Consider the following 19,442-nt stretch of genomic DNA (forward strand, 5'->3'; position numbering starts at 1 on the left):
TCCTGAGGGGGAGAAACGTGAGAAGCAAAAACCTCTCAGGGGCGTGCCACACAGGGGAAAAAACGGAGGCTGGACGAAGGGAAAGCTCCGTGTGAGGAAAAACTGAAGTCTGTGTCAATACCCGGAAAGCACACTGCGCGCGAGTCAGAAAAACGGCAGTATAACGCTGAGGCAGAAAGCGGGAGGCAGTGCGGCGATAGAACAGTCCATTTGCGCCCGAAGGCGGGGGGAAGACAAACGTGGCACGAGACTGCAGAAGTCAAGAAACGCTAAAGGTACCCAATATAGTGACGGCGAAACGCCGAAAACCAAAGTAATAGGCAAATAAACAATAAATAACTGTAAATTCAAACATGCAAATAGCGGAGCAAAAGATAAGGTCACTTAACTGATTGCGAGCAGCAAGAAGAGAGGAAGCTCCGCAGTCAGTTGTGACGTTTTATTGAAAGCTACTGCCTGATTGGATATTGATTTCGTTTTCTTTGCGTTCCCATTGGCCAGTTCTTTTCGCTTGGCCCTCTGGGAACTGTAGTGTTTTCACTTTTCTTGGCTGCTATTGAATAAAGCTAGAAAAGAAAAGCATAATAGGAGCCTCCGGTCTTGCCAGAAAATTTAGACAAAGTGCTTGCTGTTGTCGACAACAGCATTAATGCATTATCATCTCGTATTTATACTCTAGATAACATTGCGTCTTCTGTCATTGGTATTGTACAAAATGAAGTGTCTCCCTTGTAATATGATCAACATCAACTTAGATCAGTTATGCAATTTGGTTGAACTCTGCGGGCACAAAAAATGGGCACGTACCTTGGCATTACCTAAATTATAGCGCATTGTTCTTACCCTTCAATTTAAGATGTAAACACCAGTTGATGGCTATGAAAGATGCAACTTATACCATGCTACATATATAAAAGCTTGAACAGCTTCACTTCACTGTAGCGGAGACTAATTTATCAGTATGGTTAATAAACAGGGTTACCTCGATGCCTACATGAAACACTACCCTATAGGTAGATATGAACCCATTGGGACCAGTTACATTCATGAGTTATGGTCCCTGCCTTTTACATATCTGTGTCAATGGCCTGAGAGAGAGTTTTTTCTGGCTGGAGAAATGTGTGATTCAAATGCTGGCCATTCCCTTGACTGTCAAGAAAAAAAATACGGCGCCTGTAATTTTTCTGCCCCTAATCTGGCTTGTTATTTGAATGGAACTCTAGTTTCTGCTATTATTCCCACCCTCATATTGCTTTCAAACGGCAGTTATCTTGCCCTTAATAATCATGACTGCTGCGGTCTGTGGGCGGGAATCCCGTATGTAGTGTCTGTTTCCCAGTTAGTTACTTGTTGCAACAACGTCCTGTTTCTACCTCCACATGAGAGTGTAGATAGTTCGTTGTGGCCTTCCATTCCAAACCTGAAAACAGATTTCAGTAAGCTAAGCAGACTCAAAGCGCTATGGTTTCAACAAGAAGTGGCTCTGCTTGTGAGACCTTTGAATTACTGGTGGCTAGAACGTAAAATATAATCATTACTGAACACGAATCTTCCCCTGCATTTCAGGGAATTGATACTACATCAAATATTTGATGCGTCTGATACCACAGGCCTTGCACTTTTTAAAACTCCTGGGCTCTGGGCTCATGACTTCTTTTCAAATTGTTTTCACAGTAATTCCAGCTTTTATACATTCCAATTTTTTTCTGCGTATTTGGTGGGTCCAGGCTTCTGCTCTTCTTGGATTGTGGCATCATCGTGCTGCGTCTTCTATTCTGCAATTGCTGCGCCGTCTGTGGTCTTACCCGGAGAGGCATCGCTGCACCGGTATCGTGAGCGAATGCTATCATTTTTGGGAATGGTGCCTGTAGATGCTCTAGACACAGAATTTTGTCTAACCTTCTGATATGCTTACTTCACCAGTGTGCAATCTGAGTTTCATTGTATGGGTACCCCTTTTAGTGGGCTCTGGATGTCTGCCTGGCCACCTGGCTGCCCTGAATTTTGAACTGTTGATGGGTTCCTTAGTGGCCCATAACCAGAACTGTTCCTTGGGTATGTGGCTCGTATACAACCCAGCATTGGGGCCACTTGAGGTAGTCCCTGTGCGACTGCACGCCGTCTCTTGGATCTCAGTTTCATCGAAGTTCACACAGGTTCTCCGTGGATGGTTTTGTCAACAACTGTAAACAAGGAGCATGTTTGATCATTTAACTTGCTCAATTGGATGGCAGTAATTGGCAATTTGGAAGGTTTGGATATGTTACTGAAAGGGATGTTGTTCCATGTGGCACCCTACATCTTGGGTCCCGGCGATATGCTGTAATTAGATATATTTTTGTGAGTCAAAATTTCCATCGCATTTGACAATGCACACATTTTTAGAGACACTCTTTCCCTGCAACTGCTTACGCACTTTGGTTCTCCTTACCGTATGTCATCATTCAGTGCTACTGTCCTGACCAAGGGAGGGTGTAATAAATCCTGTGCAGGCCCATTGTCTTTTTTCCCTTTTTTATGTGGCAGACTGTCCTCTGACTTGCTTACAGATATATTTTGTTTTATGCCACAATGTACTTTCACAAAAAGTACGCTGTTTTGTGCTCTGTTCTTTTCCTGGGATTTAGTCTGAACATATAGACAAGGTTGAACAACAATGCCACTTGTCATTCTGTTCTGATCAGGACCTGGCACCTAGACAAATCACACAAGTGCAGCTGTTTGGCAACACTTACTTTCTGGCATATAGGTATGCGCAGGTAGGTTTAAAACACTTGGAGATGGACTTTTCCAGGGAAAAGATCATGACAGTGTCTGGGATGTGGAGCTTTCACCTGTGTATACTGTAGTAAACAGTCTGCTACTAACACCTACAGATCTTCTGATATATATTCATTATGCTTCTGTAGAAGGGGAGGGGGTTCAGGCTACACTGTCGTATATAATAACAGCTCCATTTATGATTTGCAGACTATTTGCTGTGCTAACCATGTTTCTGTTACTTCCTACTTGTTGTGGCACATCTTCTGCATAATTGAGTACAATAGTTCAAATAAACATTTTAAACTTTTCTCGTATCTGTCAGAACTTATTGTGGACTACTACAAGTGTGTCAGCGAAAGGGTGTGCCCTGCAATGCATGACCTCTGGTGACTTTTGTTTTTCTTCTTTTTTTAAGGGAGAGTGGCTGCATTGCCCCCCCCCCCTCCCCGTGCCAATTTCAGCCCCAGGGACCCCATCCCTTGGGGCCAGGCATTTCTTTTTTTTATATCTCTGCCCCCCCATGCCCGGGGCCTGGCCTCTATACTGGGTGCCTTGGTCCCACCCAGGGCACCCAGTAATTTTCGTTGGGGATTGCAGGGGTAGTGTCAAGTCCCCCGCGGTCTCTGCTGGCTCCCCGCATCCTGCCCCATTTATTTTTTTATCATGTTTTTTCCTGGTTCAACTGAGTCATAGTTGCCAACAGTTCCTGGTTTGATGTGCTGGCAGCAATCCGATCACAGCACGAGATCAGCAGGGGTCGCGGATCCGCTGCATATATATATATATATATATATATATATATATATATATATATATATATATATAATTCAGTGAAAAAACCATAGGTTTCACACACGTTATAGTTAGCAGGACATTTCACTCGTAAAAAACCAATGAAATTCCCCCGTTATAGTTAGTGCAGGCAACTATAACTCACGCGACCGCAATCCACTGCTGATGACGTCAGATATTACATCACTGATGACATATGTGTCTTTCTGAAAAATAAATATTTGTAATATATGTATAGCTAAAAATTAATGGAAGAAGACATGGGTAAATAAATGTCTAAATACAGTATTAGCATCAGCAGAGGATTGCGGTCGCGTGAGTTATAGTTGCCTGCACTAACTATAACGGGGGAATTTCATTGGTTTTTTACGAGTGAAATGTCCTGCTAACTATAACGTGTGTGAAACCTATGGTTTTTTCACTGAATTTGCAAGGTTTTTTAAATGCTAATTCCTAACTATAACGTGTGTGAAACCTATGGTTTTTTCAGTGAATTTGTACGTTTTTTTAAATGCTAAGTTATCTATTTATTGTTAATTTTTGCGCGCACGGTGCGCTTCGCGCACCGAGTGCCCACCTTGCGCATTTTCCTACCGTGCACGCCACACCATTTTTTTCACAATATAAATTGTTTTTTTCACCCTTGGGGGTCCTTAGATTTATATATTAAATGTGATTGTTAATTTTTTTTTTTTTTTTTTTACCGTACGGTAAGCTTACCGTAAGCGCACTCCGCGATTTTTTTTAAAAATTATTACATTTATTTTTCATACTTTTTGATCTTTTGTGAACCCCCTGACGAACGCTAGGGGGTCTGCAACTCTCTTCGTTGCCCCCTTTTCATGTTATCAACCTTTGTTTTCAGTGTGAGAGACAGAAAATGGCGGCCGATACTTCCTGGTTTCGACCGATTCGAATGTTTACTTTGATCTAACAACCAATCCGAATCGCGCTCGCGCACGTCACTGTACGCGTACGGTAAGCTTACCGTAAGCGCACGGAGCGCGCTTACAGATATATATATTGATTTAAATGCTATTTTCTCTGAAACTACTGAACAGATTTACACCAGACAAAAGGCACTTCCTTGACCTGCGGACTACCTCTCTGCCAAATTTCAAGTAATTCTGTTCAGCCGTTCGGGCTGTAGCTGTGTCTAAAGGTCCTATGGAAAAATGCATGGGGAAAACACGTTTTGGGACCCCCCTTTTTTCTCAGCCCCCGCTTGACGAATCCCCCCGAGACTTTCAGGGTAGGAGCGGAGCATAGCGCCCCATTAGTTTTGAAAATTTCGCGAGGATTCGTCGACCGGCGCCAAAGTTATTCCAAATAGAATGTTGCGGATTTCCTATGGAAACAGGGTCCTAACTATAACTATCTACTGGCGACCGCCAGTAGATAATCTGGAAATTTTCCTAAATAACTCCAAAACTACTGTACAGATTTATATTGTTTAGTAAAAAGAACTCTTTCTGGACCAACAGCTACCTTTCTGCCAAATTTGGTGTAATTCCACTCAGCAGTTCAAACTTTTAGCCAGGTATAAAATTTCCTATGGAAATGAACATGGGGAAAATGGGTTTTGGGACTCCCACTTTTTCTTGGCCCCCGCTTGACAGATCACCCTCCGTGCATACTGTGGGACCAAAACATCCTTGATATCATTGCGGTAAGACTCCAGGGTAGGGGTTGTACATAACTTATGCCAATAGATCAGCATTCTGCATTCAATCATATAGACAATTTTCTTTTGGGTAATGTTTAAATATAAGGGAGTCAATGGTGTACTGACCTGACAGTAAGATTCTATGGGGTTCTAAGAAACCTTTGTTCTACCACAGAAAGACACTCAATATGTGCATAGCCCCACAACTTGGCACCATATAAAACCGCCCCTAAAGCCTTCACATTATAAATTTCCAGGGCTGGAGCCACCCTTCTTGATGTTGTTTTTCTGTGGATTTTCCCAATTTGAGTAGTATACTCGATCAAATACAGGTAAGCTTTTTCCACCTGCAGTACCCAACATAGATTCCTGGTCAGTTTAATGCCCAAATACTCAAAGCTGGGCACTGCATCTAAAATTGTGTCTCCCACTAGCATCCTCCTCTTGCAGAATTTCGACTTTTGACTGGTGAAGGATTTCAAAAGTTGTTGCAAGCCTTGCAGTGATTTAGATATTAACAAAGTATCGTCCATAAAAAGAAGAGCGGGAACTCTCCAACTTCCTATCTTAGGTGCATCACACCCATCTCTATCCAGTGTACCAATTACACCATTTATATATAACATAAGGACAGTGGGCGCACCCCTGTCTGACCCCCTGATCTATCTGGATCAGATCTGTCAGAGCCCCATCCTGCCCCCACCTCACTAGAGCAGGTGTGTCAGCATGTAGTCTCATAAGAATGTTTGGACAGGAGTAGGAAGTCCCATCTCCTCAAGAAGCCTCCATAGTTTGGGACGGGGAATCAAGGGCCAGATGTACAAAGGTTTTTTCCAGGCACAAATGGGGTTTAGACTTGTTTGCACCCGCAAAAAAACGGTGGCCCATGTACTAATCCTATTTTGCGAGTCACCTATCAATATGTGAATCGCAAAATCGGATTAGCGACTCACTATTAGGGGTGTTCCAAGGGCGTCCCTCCCTAATAGCGACTCCTTAAGCTATGTAAGAGTGGTTTGTGACCGCAATTGCAGTCGCAAAACATTCGCAGTTTACCACCCTTCTCAGAAGGGTGGTAAAGCACTCTCAAACGGGAAAGGGTCCCCAGGGGACCCCATCCCATTTGTGAATGCATGCGCTAATATTTTCTAAGGGCAGGCAGTGCTCCCAGGGACTTCTGTCTGCCCTTAAAAAATGAAACTGAAAAGTTTATTTTTTTCTTTTTTTAAATGCATCCAGTTTTCCTTTAAGGAAAACGTGCTGCATTTAAAAAATAAAACTGCTTTATTTAAAAGCAGTCCCAGACATGGAGGTCTGCTGACCCCAGCAGGCCACCATCCCTGGGAGTGCCAGCCATTCCCAATGGGGCCGCAAATTGCGACAGCCTCCCCACTATGCATAAGGCATGCAATTTGCGACCACATTGGGAATTACAAACAGTGTCTCAGACACTGTTGTGCATCCCAATTAGCGAGTTGCAATTTGCGAATTCCAATTACAATGCAATTTGTGACTCGCTGATTGGTGGGTCGTACATCTGGCCCTAAATCAAATGCTGCTCGGAGGTCGACAAAGGCAACATAAAGTTTACCCTTGCGTATAATCATATCTTGCCAGTATATACATGCAAAACAGAAATTCAGATTTCTAACAAATATCCTCAATCAGCATTTTTCCTAAGCTCTGCAGTTACATGTATTGTGTTGATTATGTATGTTTATATATTTGATTATAGGGATGCTGTTCTAACTTAGTCTTCTGTTTTTTAATATAGTGCTCAATGTTATTGACTGCAAAGGGAACACACCCATGCACTGGGCAGTGGAGAGGGACCAAGTAGAGAGTGTTAGGTTTCTCCTATGCAGAGGAGCCAATCCGAACATTTTGAATTGCTATTTGATGTCACCTCTACACAACTCCATACAGTTTTTTCGCAACAAATTGGTGGAGGTGAGTTGTCATGATGTATGAATATCCAATCATTGTTTTTGGCGGCCTGGCACTAAACATATACACTAATAATAATATAAGTGAGACTCATGAAATAAATTATTCTGATGCAGGTTTAGAAGCCATGTGTTTGATGCACATGTTGGTTGATGTCATTGTAGATACAAACTCAAACTGAATTTAAAGTTTGATAAGCGCTGGTGTTAACATTTCAGATTACAATAACTAGGCACTTCCTCACTGGTTTCTTCCTCTGACATGGTCTGCTTCTCCTATATTCTTGCACCCCGGGGTGTAATACATATCTCTAAAGCCCTTGTGGGCAGGGGACCTCCAACACTTCCAGGAGACCCCATCCCTTTCAGGGGCCCTCATTCAGCCAAAGGACAATGAATATATGTGAGATATAGGAGACTCAGTGGCTGTTCATTACATTCTGCAAGGGGGCACCATCGTTTCCTGTTATGCGACTTCTTGCACCTTTTCTATGGCTGATTTTTTTATGATACTCAAATTCATTAGTTTTATCAAACAATCAAACAGGCACGACTGTTCATGATAATAGGTTACATCCAGTTGTCGCCCATCACATCTACTTTGCTGGGCTGTCGGACCTCACAAAACCTTAGTAACACATTGCAGTAGTGCAGTAAGATCAAGGTTGCAGTTTCCCGTACCCCACTCTCGCTGTTTCATTCCAACAATCCCAACCATTTACCCCACACTCATTTATATTTGGTTGGACAACCCCTTGCCTCATATGCAGGTTGTTCTTTGGCAGCGCACCTGTCCAGTCCTCTCTGCCAAAGGGTAATTGTAGGGGGTAGGATATTTTCATCTGGTCGCTATGTCTCTCTTAGCTAACATGGTGGCTGTGGACAGAAATTTTTGGCCGCCCTGGAGCCACCAATGCCATCCAGGACCCCCAGAAGTAGAACTTGGGGCGTGAATGGAACCTCCCATCCCAGAACCCCACTCAATTCATCAACTACCTCTACCCAGTATTTCGATATAATAGCACAAGACCAGGTCATGTGATAGAAGTCTGCTGATTCTTCCATATATTGTGTGCACCTTGGGGATGGAAGACATCCTGCTTGGTATATCCTGACTGGGGTGAGGTATGCGCAGAGGAGAGGTAGGTTTGGATCAATCTCAGCTGAAATGGTGATTGCCCGGGGGCCATAAGGACATCCCTCCAGTCCACCTCCTCCATAGGTCTCATCCATCTTTCCCATCGAGTTCTCAAATAATCTAAGGTAGTGGGGTAATTGTTAACAAGGGTTTTATAGATCTGGGAGATCCCTCCCTTTCTCATCTCTCCCATAAGTAGTTTGGCCTCTAAGGGACTAAACTCTGGAAGAGTGGTACCCCTGGGGATGTGCATTGTGAGGGATTGCCGAAGCTGCAGTTATTCATAAAATTGTGAATTGTTGAGGAAGTGTATGCTTTGCAGGTCCTGAAATGTTCAGAGTTGACTCCCCTTCCACACATCGCTTACTTGAGTGATCCCAATAAGGTCCCATTTTTGGAACCCCTCCAGACGCGCCACTCCTTTCATCCATGTGCCCTGCCACAAGGGTGTTTGCAGTGTGATTCTGGCTTCCCATTGAGTGTGTTGAAGAGCCAAGCACCAAGCAAGGAAGACTGATCTGGTCATGTTCTGGATCTCGTAGGGAACTGGCAAACCGTACAGCATTGCTTGGATCTGCGAGAATCCCAATACCTCCAATTCTAGTTGGTATGTCAGGTCGGACCACACCCCTGAAAACCAGTCATTGATCACCAGCAGGTGTGCAGCTATGTAATAGAGGATGAGGTTGGTCATCCCCACTCCACTGTCAATTGGAGCTTTTTGGCAGTGGGCCAATGCCATTCTCAGTCACAAATTGCCCCAGAGGAACGAGGTTGTCTTTTTATCCAAGGCACGAAACCATTGACGCGGGAGAGGTATGTTCTGCAATATGTATAAGAACCATGGAAGTATCATCCTTTTGTATAATGCAATTTTCCCCATCCGGACCAATGGGAGGGTCTGCCACCTCTGAAGATCATCCCCAGTCTTTTTAAGTAATGGGGTGAGATTGAGGGACCAGGTTAGTTCTGGGTGAATTGCCATCCAGATCCCCAGGTAACGAAGTCGTCTGATCAGAATGTTTATTTGCCATTCCAAACATTCCCAGGAGATATGCAACAGAACCAGTACTGATTTGGCCAAGTTAAGCTTCCAGCCGGAAGCTTTCCCAAAGAGTGTCAGGATTTGCAGGCAACCGGGGGCACAAACGAGCGGGGTCAGCCATAAAGAACAGCACATCATCTGTGATTAGGGCAATACGCTCTTCATGGGACTCATTCCACTGCCCAGGACTTGGGCCACACACCTAATAAGTTGGGCTAATGGTTCTATAGAGAGAGCAAAAAGCAGAGGGGAGAGGGTGCAACCCTGTCTTGTCCCTCGACCGATGTGGAATTCATCCGATAGGACTCATTGGTCAGGATGCAAGCCGATGGCCTGGAGTATAACACCCTGCATGGATCAGTACGGCCTCCAGATAGCACCAGTCCACTGTGTCGAAGGCCTTTTCAACGTTGATCAATAAGAGGGCCAGATACGGTGGAAGGAGATGATGGTGAGCCAGGGCCATGTGCAGGCATCTCAGGCAATGTCTCGTACTACGGCAGGGCATGAACCTACATTAGTCTGGGTGTATTAGGGTTGTGATTACTCTCTTGAGATGGGTAGAGATAATCATGGCATTCAATTTGACTTCAGTATTGATCAGTGAAATCGAACGGTATTCCGAGCAGAGATTGGAGGGAGGGTCTGTTTTAAGGATGACCACTATCACGAAAAAGTCCCTTCCTCTATTGCCTCAGTGTATACAGTGCCTTGAGCTGTGGTACAATGATCTCCCTAAACGCCAAATAGTATTCCGCTGGGTAGCCATCAGGGCCTCGAGTCTTACCTGTGGCCAGCACCGATACGGCCTGGCTTATCTCTTCCTGTAAGAGGGGTTGGTCGTGCACTTGAGTATCCATTTCCAGCAGCTGAGAGAGTGGAACGTCCCTCAAGAAGTCAGATCCAACATCTGAGGCCGGACTCGGCGCTCTGTAATAGAGATGGTTGTAGTAAGATGTAAATGTCTGGGCTATCACCTCTGACACACGTTGGGAATTCCTGTCCGCAACCACTATTCCAGGAATTATGCGACTGGCTAAGGAGTGAGATGCTAGCCAGTAAAGGAGCTTGCCATTTTTGTCACCCATCCATAGACTTGGGCTGTGGAGGACCTCCACATCTGCTTAGTCGATTCTAAGGAAGTATGATGAATTTCTTGATGTATTAAGTCTACTGATGGGTTATATTACCCCCAGCCTCTGCATCTGCTGCCTTTTCCAATTGGACTGCACAGGCTTCCATTATGGAGAGGCACTCATCTCAGGCTTGGTGTGTCTTTTTGATGTACCCCTTGGCAAAGCCTCTGATTGGCACCTTACCGGCTGCACATAGCGTGCCGGGGTAATTACTCATGCCCTCGTTAATTTGAAAATATCATCTCCGTTCATCTCTAAATGCCTCTTTGCACTCTTTATGTTGCAGGAACCAGACGTTAAATTGCCCGATGGGGTGAACAACACTCGCAGGCCCTCTGAGATCTAGAAGTAGGGGTGCGTGGGCTGAGATTCCTTTAACAGGTGTGTGGATGTTTACGAGCAGTCGGCAGTCCGGAGCGGGGCATAAACAAATAGTCTATGCGGGATCGAGTATGGTGGGCCGCAGTTATATCTATGTATTGGCGGAGACGTAGGTTGTATACTCTCCAGATATTGCATAAGCCAAGCTGGGAGACCCTGGGGTAGAGACATCAGCAAAGTTGCAAGATCGCGAAGGGAGGGCATAAGAACTGCTGGGGCAATAAGGGCTAAAACATGTCACTGAGGGTCGCATAGTTCTCGTCTAACTACAAAGGGAAAGAAATGGCAGAGAAGGATTGCTACTCCTGGAAACCCCCATGTGAATCCTCATAGTACACCCTGTCAAATCCTTGGCGGACTAGGGATGGGCAGCGATCACCTAATAGACGAGTTTCCTGCAGCATGAGGATGGAGGGGACAGAACGATTTCAGAACTTAAAGACTGCAGCACGCTTCACCTTGTCCAGGAGACGGTTGACATTCCAGGAGAGGGTGTGTAGGGGCTCCACATGAAGGTGGGGTGTCACCATGGGTGCTATCGTTGGGGGTCTGCATAGGACAGCTTGGGGGGGTCATGTCCTTTGTGTGTGAGGTCCATGGGCAGGAAGAACTGGTATGTCCCTGAGTCAGTGTCAGCATGTGGGTGATGGACACGCATTATGTCGTATGTCTTAAGCAACTGAAAGGAGTAAAACAAGAACACACAAACAAATCCCAAAACTGGCCTCCCACCCTCCCCCATACTTCATCCTTGAAGCATCTGTTGCCCTAACAATAAGGTCAAGAACAAGTGCAATCATTACTAATTGAGGGCAGAGTGGTGGACCCCTCCACATAGCAGGATTTATAGTTATTCAGAAGTCCAGAAATGTTTTTGACTGTCAAGGCCGATGCCTTCCCACGCCCATCACCTTCGGGGGTGACCAATCATATTGCTGGGCTGCAGGACAGGTCTGAATCCATGGCCCCATCCATCACTGGGCTCAGTGATCGTGTCCGAGGCACCTCTCCATTTGCGTCCCGCTCTTGCGATAGGGTTCGCAATCTCACTGTTAGAGGAGTGCCTGAGGCACTTCTCATGGTCGCCTTTGGTAAGGACGATTTCCTCCTTTGTGTGTTGCATATCCGCCGGGACAGAGTGCGCCTTTGCTGTGGTTTCGCCGATCTTTCCACTGCGATATTAGGTTGCATTTGTGTGGGAGAAGAGGATACTACTTTTCGCCCAGCAAGGAGACGTTTCTCTGTAGCCCAAGACCATGCTGCCTCCAGGGAGTTGACGAAGTGGCTCTTGTTGTTGTTGTGGGTTAACCTGAGATGGGCCAGGAACTGGAGTCAATATGAGAGATTGAGAGCTCGTAGCCTCTGTTTAACTGCAGTGTAGGATCTTCGTTGTGCCTGGACCTCTTTAGTATAGTCCGGCAATACAATTACTTTAGACCCTTGGTAGGAGAGATTGGCTGGCCAGCGCGCTTCCTGCAGATAGCGTCCCTGTCCTTGAAGTTAAGGATACGTGTTATAATGGTCCTGTGGGGGGCTCCGTGAGGCAGTTTAGGCACAAGGATTCGAGGGATCCTCTTCACCACAAACCATGTGGAGAGGTGTTCCGCCGGCATCCACGATATAACCCAAGTTTCAATGACAACTGAGTGGGCTCTGACCCCTCTGGAATACCCACCAGGCTGAGGTTGTTCCGGCAGGAATGATTTTCGACATCCTCCGCCTTCCTATGTAGCTAGGCCATGTGGGAGAGGAGCTTTGAGACTTGATTTTCATTACTGAGACCTCATCTTAAACAGTGGATAGACCAAATTCAGCCTCTGAGGTCCTAGCTATAGCGTTACAGAGATCTTGCCTAATGAGTGCCTTGGCCAAACGCACCTTACCGATTTTGGTTTCCACGGAGTCCTGTGAAGCACGGATCACCTAAAGGATAGTGGACAGGTCACCCTTGGGCACCGGAGATCTGGATGAGACAGCCTTGCTAGTGCCCACATTGCTCGTGGTGTATTGCTTGATATGAGTCTGGTAGGGAGGTGGCTTAATCTGTCTGTCTTTGCACATGGTTGGCCCTCTATCCGTCTCTCCAGTCTGCCCTGGGGATAGAGGCCCGGGCAGGCCAGCAAGGTGTAGGAGTTGCCTGGAGCATCTCTCACTGCCCTATTTCTGCCCCCCCTTGGGCACTCACTGACGCTCCCTCTTTAAGGCTCGGGCCAACTGGCAGCATCCCTCCATGGGCCAGGATGGTACCTTACTCTTGGAGTCTTCCATCTGTCCTCGGCCCAACTCCTCTTTTCTTCCCCCACGCCTTGTTCTGCAAGTACTGAGTCTGCTCTGGGCAGAACTTTTCAGGAGTCCCAGTATAGTTCGGGAGGGTATGGCAACCCGTGTAGTGCCTGCGGGGGCCCAAGGGAGGCCCACTCAAGTGTCTGTCTTCCTCCCTGGGTCCTTTCAAGTCATTGGGGTCATGGCTTCCCACTTTGGGATCCGGGACCCGCTTACTCCAGGTGTTTTGGATGGAGGAACCATCATGAATAGCTCCAGGTTGAGTGGGCTACAGAGATAGGGCCCTGGCTGGGGAACTGCTGATAACTGCAATGTCATCCCTATGTGTTCATACCAGCATTCCTCTCGGCCTCATACGTATTTTTGTCTTGGTTCCCCTCAGAGGATCGGGGGCCCTGTCTTGTATGCAACCCAGTCCTCCTCCTGGGTGATCAGAGCGGTGAGATGGGGCCTTCTTCTGTCTCAGGTGTGCCGGGCGCGGTCTTCAATCCCCCTGAGGGGGCACCCACTGTCGCCTGTCTGGCTCATGCTCACATCTAGACTGACTTGCTCAGTGGGAGCAGGCCACCAGTTCTGGGTGCTCAATGGGATTCTAGGTAAAGGGGGGACCTCCCCTGACTGGCTCGCTGCCCCTACCGTCTCACCATGTCTGGACATCTCCACCACCGCAAGACAGGTACAGCCTGACATCAGCTGCCCCCGCTGCTCCTCACCTGCATGGACAGCGATTCAGGAGTGTCTAGGCTCCAGGCACTGGACTGTCTATTCTCTGGCCCCCCTGTTTGTGGCACTTTCAGTGCTGGGTTCACCACGTTTTCTCTTTCTCCGTGGGGCTGCAGGTGCGGGCAGCAGGTGCCGGATCTACTGGTCTGTTATCCCTCAGGGCCTTTCATCTGCTCAGATCCCTCTTGGGCTGCACCAATCCATTGCACTGCGGAGGGATTCCTTGCTGCCACCAGGTCAGGGCATGGCTCAGCTGTGACGTCTTTTCCTTGGTGGTAGGCTGCTGCCCAATGCTACAGCTTGCCCCCACTGTTTGCTTGTCCTCTGATGTCTCACTGCTCTCCGGTCTCCGGCGGCCCAAGGGTCAGGACCGTGAGGACTTGAAGCCCCGATATTCCGAGTAGGCGGAAAGGCCCCCAATCAGACTTCACCACTCCTGACAATCCGGGTGCACTCGCAACGCCGCCTGGCGGGGGTTCACTGCAGCCTGGGCACTGCCATATTCCCCCTGGGCCCCGTTATTTCTCTGTTGCGGCCGTTTGGCTTCTCAGTTGCCACAGTGGTTTGGGATGCCAATGGGCCGAGCCAGGGCACTCAGGAACAGCTGGGGACAATACTGGCTTTTTGTCTTTGGGCTGGATGCAAGCGGACGACGGTGGGGTCCGGAGCACTCTCAAAGTGTGACCGCCATCTTGACGCTTGTGGCCACGATGCCACTACTGCTGATTGTTACAGCTAATGTTCTCATTAAATATTCCAACTGGCCAATTCTAAATATTATTTTTACAATTTATTTACTATCCTAAACTCTCTTTTGATGCCTTCCAATCAATGCCTACATGTTTCCTTAGTTGTCATTGTGTAAAAACCAAATATAGCACTTACAGGGACTGATTTTCAAAGGTAAAGCTTCACTTTTGGTTTCAGTTTACTAGTGTTTGCTATTCTTGAAGGTAAGTTACGAGTAGTATATTTATGCCTGCAGAGTCTCCATACTCAGTCACAGCACTCAAGATTAAGTCTTCACACTCAGGGCGGAGCTCTCCCCTGAGTTAGGAGATTCTGCCCAACTGTTGAGAGTCCGCAGTCGAAAATATTCTACTCGTAACTTACATTTGTGAATAGCAAAAAATAGTAAACTTTCACAAACATTGTATGTTTACCTTTGTGATCAGGCCTAGAGCTTCTATCACAGGGGTTGGTCTTGGAAATGAGCCTGCAACATAGGATACTTGGTTATCCCTAATTATTTTGATATTTTACTATCTTCTTTTTCCTGCATGGTTCCTATCTGATCCCTGCTTCTTACTGACTGTCTGAATTATTTGTCATTTTTTATTTATAAATTTGCTGTTATGGTTGTAGATAATTTGTTCTTATTTAAACAAATTTCCTATTTTGCTTCTTAGGTGCTAGCTAATCACAGCTCTACTAATATTAATCTGAGGGGGGAACTTGAGAATACACCAGTAATTCAAGCATGTGCAATCAATAACCCCGAAGCCTTAGAAATTCTGGTTTGTATATTTCGGCATCAATCTCTTTTCTCCAAAGTGTCCTGTGTGTATTTAACTGAATTTTATAGCATGTCTTATTGAGTCTCTATGTGGGCCATTTATGTGAGTTATTCAGATATTTAAAAGTAATAAACACTGTTAAACAATGGGTTATTAATTTGGTGAGCAATTTACATAATCCATTTCTGTTGAAACATAATTCTATGAGAATTATTAATTTGGAAAGCAACTTAATAAACTTAATCCATTTTTGTTGAAAAATAATTCTATGAGAATCTCTGCTTAACCCTTGGTAGATGTGGCACAAGTAGAAGGCAGTTAACCAGAGAAATGTGTGCTGAATTCAAGCAGCAACAAACAACAATGAAGTTAACGTTAGGAATAAAACACTATGGAATTCCCAGACCAATTAAGAAAAATAAAGGTAAAACATACTTTGCAAAAAATACACAAAAAAAGGTTTACCATGGATTATGGGAATCTGTCATACCAATGTTTTATATTTTAAGGAAAAAAGCACCAGAAAACCCCCAGCAAAGCATCAGTCTAAGTCAATCTTCACAGTAGAGTGGGACCCAGATGTAGTTTCAGGTCAGTCATGGTGGAACTGAATCATATAAGCAGAGCAAGTCACACCAGTTGAAGTTTTACCATGGAATATTGTTAATTATAATTTCTCAAAATCATTCAGCAGGACAAGATAGGAGGCTGAAGCTAATGAAAGTCCCTCAATAGTGAGATGCCTTATTATAGAGCTCCCTCTGTCATGACTCCCCACCTTGAGGTTTGGAACCGAAACTCCAGACAAAGTCAGATTATCGAACTGTCAATTTTGAATATCTAAATCTCAAGTGGGGCAAGGTTGGACCCTGTAGTTGGGCACAACTCTATTAGGCCTGACACCTTCCCGGTAAGGTCTCAGTGAAGCATTTATTCTACAATACATACTTCAAAGTGAATGAACATGGAGATCCTGGCCACTGAGGATCCATAAATTCTCTGGTAGCTTCAGCACCCTCAGCACCCTCCTATAGTCTTTAGGTGGTCAAAAAAAGACATCTCACAATTTTCTAGATGCTTGGAACATAATTCCTTGTTTCTCCTACAGCTCCTAGGCACTCAGTGCAGGCTACTAGCCACCAGGTTTCTCTTTATCTAAGGTTCCCTCAAGATCCAGTGGAGTCCACTTACTACCTGGAAAACATCATCTAACGGAGTCCTTCTGCCTTTTGTGCCCTATTTCAAGGGACCAAAGGCCAGCGTCAGAACTCATGGAGAGAAGTTTGAGTCCCTGAGTGCGAATGGAACATCATCATTTCTTCAGGCTTCATTCCCTTCCGGTCAAGGAATGTTCTCCGGAACTGGTTGTAAGGTGCAATGCTTATTCTTTGTAAAGCCAGTAACTCCACCAGTTCTGAAAAAATTCCCACAATAATCCAACCCATTTTCTACTACTTCCTCTTTCACCATTCGATAAGCCTTTCCACTGCCTCTAATTCTAAAGCCCACCATTATGCAAATGAGAGAACAGCCCCTCTATTTTCTGGGTACAGATTACTGTTGTTCTTCAGTATCCATCTTTCCTGCAAGTGATTTCTCAGTGTTTTCCTGCATTTCCAAGCATTCATCTCTGCAGGAAGTGAGATCGCTACTTTCCTGCCAAACTCATCTTTAAAAGCAAAATCCAGGGAAGCAGACTTAATTCCTCAGCATCCATTTCCCTAAGGAGTGACATCACTGCCGTTCACACCATCTGTCACCACAGGACATAACAGCAGTGGTTTCTCTCCAAAATTATACAGAAAAGAAACCCAGACAAGCACATTAACTCTGGTGGTTCTTGGCACTTTCATAGATAGGACACCAGGAGACTGCCAACTATGATGTGTAAAGAATAAAGAACAAGTTACCAGGCCTTTTCTATCTATGCACCCAGGATGTGGAACATCCCCTTAGCCATCAGGACTGCCCCAAAGCTGCTCCAATCAAGGAAAGAGTTGAAGACTAAATATCTTTGAAGAACACTACATCACAAATCATTTCCCATCCATAACTCAGTTTTCTCTCCTATTACTTGTTGACTTTAAACTTGCATTTGACCATGTGCAGCCCTCCACTGCCTTTTGGCTAGGTTTGCAATATAGAAATTCCATATACATATATACTTAATTGCCTGGCATTCATTTCTACAGGATGTGACATTACTTCCTAAATTCTCACTCCTTTAGTCTACTCTTCCGGGCATCCTAACACCCAGGTCCTACCAGCCAGCAAAGGTTGGACACAGAACAAGACGTCTCCTGTTTGGGCCTGTTCGAGCCAGGAAGGACTTGGGAAACCCTTCCAAATGTAACCTTCAAGAACTCATTATGTGCCTCACTCAGCGCATTTCAGCCCTAACCATCTCGCCCAGACCTAGACCACACAATCACTCACATAGCATCCTCAAAACACATAGACCTAACGTCATACACTCCCAACTAACCACCACACACCTTCAAACAACTACCAAACACACTCCATCTCATGTTCATCAATGCACACTCTGCACTGATTCATGCTCCAGAAAGTGCAAACCTTAACACCTACAACTTTAATGCACCCTTCAACCCAGAACCATGGCTCACCCTGACATCTTTGCAAATCCTAATCATCCTTCGTCCCTCATTCCAAAATATGCTGCATATAGACAATGCTCATTACAAGGGATTATCCATAAGTCCTTGTGGTCCTGTGCCATAAGCAAGCAAGCAACGCTAAGCTCCATTGAGATCCTCATATGCTATTTCCCACTCTCCAGCAACCTAGTCATCGCCTTAACCTCTTTTTCTAGCCTTCAGAACACATCAAGTACTTCATAGATTAATTCTCAGGCCTCCTTACCACTGTATCTATCCAACATGCCCAAACCACAATCCTATGCAACTAAAACTTAGAGAAATCATTCATGAATAAAAACAAAAGACACCCTCCTCAACCTCATCTACACACTCCACGTGACACAGCTTGTCACCAAATCAATACATTTCAAAGGTCACATCCCAGGCACTCTCTATTCAAAATCACCAATGATCCAGTGTAAGCCTACCATAACCCTAGGCTGGACCAATTATCTCTCCTTGTCCATGACCCCGCTGCTGAGCTTTCAACCAACACATCAAGGTCAACCTAAAAGAGAAAAGAATACCTTTAGATCCTACAAATACTTCTCCAGAGACCTAGCCCATTTCTTGCTCTTCCACCTCCAAGTCAGATATTAACACCCTTCTACACGATTTCAAGCCCATGAGAAACCTCTCAAAGGCAATCTAGGACCATATTACACCTATCTCTCTGTCTCTCTGTCTCTCTGTCTCTCGATATCCATTTAGAAATATATCAATGAGTCCCATGGGACAATTACATTAATTCATACCTTCCCTGATCCATGTGGGTAGATAGGGTTGGCATTCTTATTTAAACATTGGTTAGTGCAGCTGATTGTCTACAAAGATGCTGTAACTAAGCTTCGTATACCCACAGACAAATGTAGGCTATTATGGCAAAAGAAGCTTTGGCACATACAGATGAATATATTGCCAACATTATAGGGGTGCCTCTTTGCTATGTGCAACCACAGCCCCTTCCAAGAGTTATCAAGCAGAAGTGGATGACCTAGAGAAATTGAAGGCAGTAAGAACAGAACTGCATGGTAAACTACTCACAGAATACATAAAAGCAGATGTATTTCCACTGGGTCTGCAAGTAAGGAATATTCCAATCATTTTTACCCATAAGAGAAATTAAAAAAAAACTTTACTTACATTGGGAATAATTGCGCCTGCCATTAGATGGTACTGGGGATATATATGGCATTAGAAAAACTAAATATATTGAAGTGCCAGATCAGTGATATGGAAGAGAAAATAAAAAAACAACAGCACCGTCAGTAAAGCAAAAGCAGTGTTGGACAACTTACAGAACACAATAGAAGTATATCCATGTCTGAGACCAGCTTTCAATACTTCCACATGCACTCAATCAGCTCCTAAAACTGTGACATTCTCTGACTC

At 45.2% G+C, this 19,442-nt stretch overlaps 1 protein-coding gene across 3 annotated transcripts in view; it reads left to right on the forward strand.

Annotated features, from left to right (window-relative positions):
* TRPA1 (transient receptor potential cation channel subfamily A member 1) overlaps positions 1-19,442 on the forward strand; it is a 1,005,076-nt gene that overhangs the window by 329,946 nt on the left and 655,688 nt on the right. For all 3 annotated transcript variants that reach the window (XM_085605436.1, XM_085605435.1, XM_085605437.1), the window contains exons 4-5: positions 6,996-7,171; positions 15,283-15,390. In XM_085605436.1, the coding sequence (XP_085461562.1) occupies positions 6,996-7,171; positions 15,283-15,390 (284 nt within the window). The remainder of the gene's footprint in view (positions 1-6,995; positions 7,172-15,282; positions 15,391-19,442) is intronic.

This window comes from Triturus cristatus, chromosome 5_1, assembly GCF_964204655.1.
Source record: "Triturus cristatus chromosome 5_1, aTriCri1.1, whole genome shotgun sequence".
Classification (NCBI taxonomy): Eukaryota; Metazoa; Chordata; class Amphibia; order Caudata; family Salamandridae; genus Triturus; species Triturus cristatus.